This window comes from Penaeus monodon, chromosome 10, assembly GCF_015228065.2.
Source record: "Penaeus monodon isolate SGIC_2016 chromosome 10, NSTDA_Pmon_1, whole genome shotgun sequence".
Lineage (NCBI taxonomy): Eukaryota > Metazoa > Arthropoda > Malacostraca > Decapoda > Penaeidae > Penaeus > Penaeus monodon.
The window spans coordinates 43,040,120-43,045,119 of record NC_051395.1 but is presented as its reverse complement, the minus strand read 5'-3'; the positions used below and the strand labels follow the sequence as shown (position 1 = coordinate 43,045,119).

At 50.4% G+C, this 5,000-nt stretch overlaps 1 protein-coding gene across 1 annotated transcript in view; it reads left to right on the top strand.

Moving 5' to 3' along the window:
* The window catches only part of LOC119577656 (collagen alpha-2(IX) chain-like), an 83,588-nt gene that overhangs the window by 5,573 nt on the left and 73,015 nt on the right, over positions 1-5,000 (top strand). The window contains exons 7-9 of the mRNA XM_037925216.1: positions 184-460; positions 912-1,088; positions 2,829-2,990. Of these exons, the coding sequence (XP_037781144.1) occupies positions 184-460; positions 912-1,088; positions 2,829-2,990 (616 nt within the window). The remainder of the gene's footprint in view (positions 1-183; positions 461-911; positions 1,089-2,828; positions 2,991-5,000) is intronic.

The following is a 5,000-nucleotide window of genomic DNA, read 5'->3' as shown; positions in this document are numbered from 1 at the left end:
ATCTTCACCATCACCTACTTATTTACATCTTCTTCTTCGTCCCCTTCTCCTTTCTTCTTCAATTTCATCACCATCATCACCATCACCTACTTATTTACATCTTCTTCTTCGTCCCCTTCTCCTTTCTTCTTCAATTTCATCCCCATCATCACCATCACTTCTCCCTCCCCCGATCTCCCCCAGGGAGACCCGGGCGCCGAGGGACCGAAGGGGAGAAAGGGAAGCGAGGGCCCCATCGGACCCAGGGGCGTCTACGACCCCGCCTACCCTGAGGTCCACCGCGGGCCCCCAGGAGCCCCAGGCCCCGGGGGAATCCAGGGTCGACGCGGTCCTTCAGGATTCGACGGCAGACCAGGGGTCTCAGGGACGCGTGGTTCCCCTGGTTTCCCTGGGGTGCCTGGCCCTGACGGTGCCCCAGGGTCGCCGGGGAACGCCGAACGCGGGGAACCGGGTGATCAAGGTGAGGGTCCCTCGGGGTTATCAGCCTTTATCTCTCTGTCTGTCTGTCTGCCCCTCTTTCTCTCTCTCTCTTTCTAGTTCTATTTCTCGTTCTCTTTCTCTCTCTCTCTCTCCCTCTCGCGTGCAATCTCTCTCTCTCTCTCTCTCTCTCTCTCTCTCTCTCTCTCTCTCTCTCTCTCTCTCTCTCTCTCTCTCTCTCTCTCTCTCTCTGTCAATCGCTCCTTCCTCTTCCTTAGTCTCTCTTCCTCCTCCCTCTTTTCTGTCTCCATCCCCTCCACCTCTCCCTCACTCGCTCCCTCTTTTTCCCTGTTCCTCTCCCTCTCCCTCTCTCTCTCTCTCTCGCTCCTTCGTTCCCTCCCAATCCTTTCCGTCCTTCCTCCTCCCAGCATCTTCTCTCAACATTCTCCTCCCAGCATCTTCCTCCCAGCATCATTCTCTCCTTCATCCCGCAGGCATCCCAGCCGCGCCCGGATCAAGAGGACCTAAGGGCCGCCTTGGGGTCTCTGGCTTCCCGGGCGAGAAGGGTGCCCCTGGTGAGCCTGACTACGCAGAGAAGGGCACGGACGGTCGGGCGGGCATAGATGGGCGAAATGGTATCGATGGAGTGCCTGGGTTTCCTGGCCCGCAAGGTAAGACGGTGCGTGTGTGTGTGTGTGGGGAGGGGGTTGTCTCTGTTTTGTGTGCGTTATGTGTGTGTTTTGTGTGTTGTGTGTGTAGGGGGAGGGGGGTTGTCTCTGTTTGCTTTGTGTGTGTTTTGTGTGTGTGTGTTTGGGGGGGGGGGGGTCTCTGTTTGTTTTGCGTGTTAAGTATGTGTTTTGTGTATGTTTTGTGAGCGTTTTATGTGTGTATGGGGGGGTGGGGTTGTCTAAGCTTTGTGTGTGTTATTTGTGTGTTTTGTTGTGTTTGTGTGTGTGGGGGGGGGGGGGGGTCTCTGTTTTGTGTGTGTGTTTGTGTATTTGTGTTTTGTGTGAATTTGTGTGTTTTGTGTATGTAGTTTGAGTGTGTGTGTGTGTGTGTGTGTGTGTTGTGTGTTTGTGTGTTGTGTGTGTGTGTGTTGTGTGTGTGTGTTGTGTTTGTTGTTTTGTTGTTGTGTTGTTGCGTGCGTTTGTGTATGTGTGTTGTGGTTGTTGTTTGTGTGTTGTGGTGTGTGTTTGTTTTTTTGTGTGTGTTTGTGTGTGTGTGTGTGTGTGCGCTGTGTGTGCGTTGTTGTGTGTTTGTGTGTGTGTGGTGTTTGTGTTTGTGTGTGTGTGTGTGTGTCTGTGCGCGTGTGACTTTTTTTTGTGTGTGTGTGTGTGGTGTGTGTGTGTGTGTGTCTGTGCGCGTGTGACTTTTTTGTGTGTGTGTTTGTGTGTGTATGTGTGTGTGCGCGTGTGCGCGTGTGTGTTTATAAGGCCTATGCCACCAACATCCCCCCAGAAACGCTCGTTGTTTATCTAACCTGGATCTCAAGTGTTTCCCGCACAACCCTCGGCCAACAGGCCTCCCTTGTGGCCACACTGGGCTGGCACTACTGGCACTACCCCTTCTCTACTACTGCCATATATATGAAACATTTAACCTATACATATATCTTAATACAATTACACTAGTTCTTGCATACCAAGCCCTCTGCTCAACACAACAGCGGATGCGACATCTGCCTTGTGTCGCTGTTTACGTGAACACATCCTCTCTCTTCCATTTCCTAATACACTGCAACCCTTTGTCAATTTCCTGTGAGCAACAGACAGACAGCCCAGAGCATCCTGGCCGGACAGAATCTCTGCCAGTGAGCTGTACCATTCTCTCGCCATAATAAAGCTGCTGCTAATGATGACGGAGTCTGCTGCACCTTCACCGCTATCCAAAAATTTTGCCTCAGCCTACTAGACGCGCCTTAGTCTGCACACGACCGCTCATCGGTCTCATTACAGTGTGAGAGAGAGAGAGAGAGAGAGAGAGAGAGAGAGAGAGAGAGAGAGAGAGAGAGAGAGAGAGAGAGAGAGAGAGAGAGAGAGAGAGAGAGAGAGAGCGCATGTGCGTGTGCGTGTGTATGTGGGTGTGGGTATGGGGGCAGCGGGAATGTCTTTTGCATGTGCGGTTGCTTGTGACTCTGATAGCGTATTGGTTTTTGCTGTATGTGTGCTAGTGTGTGCGTTTACCCGTGCGTCTCTGCATGTGTTTCTGTCTGTTCTGTTCATAAATAATTGAATTTACCCATAGCTATGTATGCATTCACATTCCTATCTCTCTGTTTGCTTTCCGAATACGACCAAAATGATAAGCATACCCCCAAAACAATTGAAGATCCCGACTACAACTGCAAGAATACGGTTCTACCCACTTGTCTTGCACCAAACACCAATAACCGCAGAAGACACTGTTCACAGGACCGAAGGGTTATCCTGGACGAGGTAGCGATGCCATAGGATACAAAGGAGCCAAAGGAATATCAGGACCTCAAGGAGAACCAGGAAGGATGGGCATTGATGGTCTCAATGGAGTGCCAGGGAGGAAAGGAGAAACAGGAGATTCTTGCAACCAATTTCCTGGTAAGAAAAAGTACAGGTTGAACCTTTCAAATCCGGCAACCTCCGAACTCTGAACTGATGTTCCTCCGTTCTTTTAGTCTGTGATATATTATCACTGTTGCAACGAGATATTGATGTAAACAATAAAGTAAAAATGTATACAATAAATTAACTAAAGATATATATATAAAACAGTTTATTTCAATTATCATATTATAGCCACTGAAATTAAATCTTGTTGACCAACAGAAATCATCATTTAACAGATTTCGAGTAAGGAAGATCAGTTTAAAACGTGTAATGATTCAATTCTGAATGGCGTTCTACTCAGAAGATAAGTATTCTAGTTAAACCCATATTCTTAACTTGGACGCTGCATTCTCACTGCTAAGACGCCATCAATACGGTACGAGTTAGAGTGCAGTTTGGAGACAAAAGTCAAACCATTACTTTTACTCAACCAGTCTCAATTAATATCTATCCTAATCTCTCTTATCATTGAGATTCCTTTCTCCTGAACACACAGAAATATATTTTGCACCAAAGAAAAAAAAAATCGACTGCTATTTTTCAACTCTTTCAGCTCGATTTTGCCTAAGAGGAGACAGAGGTACGAGCGGCGAGCCCGGACTGAGAGGCATTATCGGCCCCGTGGGATATTCCGCGGCCAGAGCCCCAAGGAAGCTCCGGCAGATATGGGTACCTGGGCGTCAGAGGCATCAACGGCATATCGGGATCTTCAGTAGGAAAATCTGTCGGCCTTCTATTCTCACTTCTCTCTCTCTCCTTCCTTCTCTCCTCTTCTCTCTCTCTACTCTCTCTCCTCTCTCTCTCTCTCTCTCTCTCTCTCTCTCTCCCTCCTTCCCCTCCTCCCTCCTCCTCTTCTCTCTCCCCCACCTCCCTCCATCCTCCCCTCCTCCTCTCACCTCCTTCCTCCCTCTCATGCTTCGCGTTATCTTCTCTCTCTCTCTCTCCTTCTCTCTCTCTCCTCTCTCTCTCTCTCTCTCTCTCTTCCTCTTCCCCTCCCTTTCTCCTCCCTCCCTCTCCCTCCCCCTCTCCTCTCTCTCTCCTCTCTCCCTCCCTCCCTCCCTCCCTCCTCCCTCCATGCTCCAGGTATACATGTTTTCTCTCCTCAACGAACCGATACCATCCTATTCTCTCTTCGTAGCATGAACCACATCTTCTCATCAATCACCTCTATACATTCTATCTCTCCTCATACCTTTCGCTACCCAGAATAGATAACCATACATGCTCTAGGAGACCCCCCCCCCCCCCCCCCCCCCCCCCCCCCCCCCCCTAGTAACATACCCCCCCAGCATCCCGGGTGCATATGGCAGGGCGAGCAGGAGAAGGTATTTGAGTCGCCCAAGGCCAACCGAGACAACGGGCCTAGGACTAAGGGCTTCCAGGGAGGAGGAGACCCAGGATCGATGCTCATTGAAACCACGCTGTCAAAGGGCCCAAGGTACTAGGAGGGCAAGAGCTACTACTCAGGTACTTCTTCAGCGGACACACGGAGATGGTTATACCCAGGTAAAGAGAGAGAGAGAGAGAGGGCGGGGGAGAGAGATTGAGGGAAAGAAGAGAGAGAGGGGGGGAGATGAGAGCAAAGGGAGAGAGAGAGACAGACAGACAGACAGAAGACAGGGTGAGGAGCGAAGACGGAGAGTAACAGAGGAGGAGAGAGTAGTAAAGAGGAGGCTAGATTAGAAAGAGCGGGCGAGAGGAAAGATGACCACGAGGAGAAGAGAGAGGGGAGAGAGAGGCGGGGAGAGAGAGAGAGAGCAGGGAGAGATGAGAGAGAGAGAGACGCAGACGAGAGGGACAGACGAAGAGAGGAGAGAGAGAGAGAGAAAGAGAGAAGAAGGAGGAGAGAGAGAAGCGAGAGAGTGGAGAAGAGGAGAGAGAGGAAAGAGAGAGAGAGAGAGAAGAGTAAGATTGTTAGTTCCAGTACAGGGATCGGTGTGACATACAGGACGAGAAGCAGGAGAGAGAGGGGAGGGGAGGAGGGAGGGGCAGAAGAGAGAA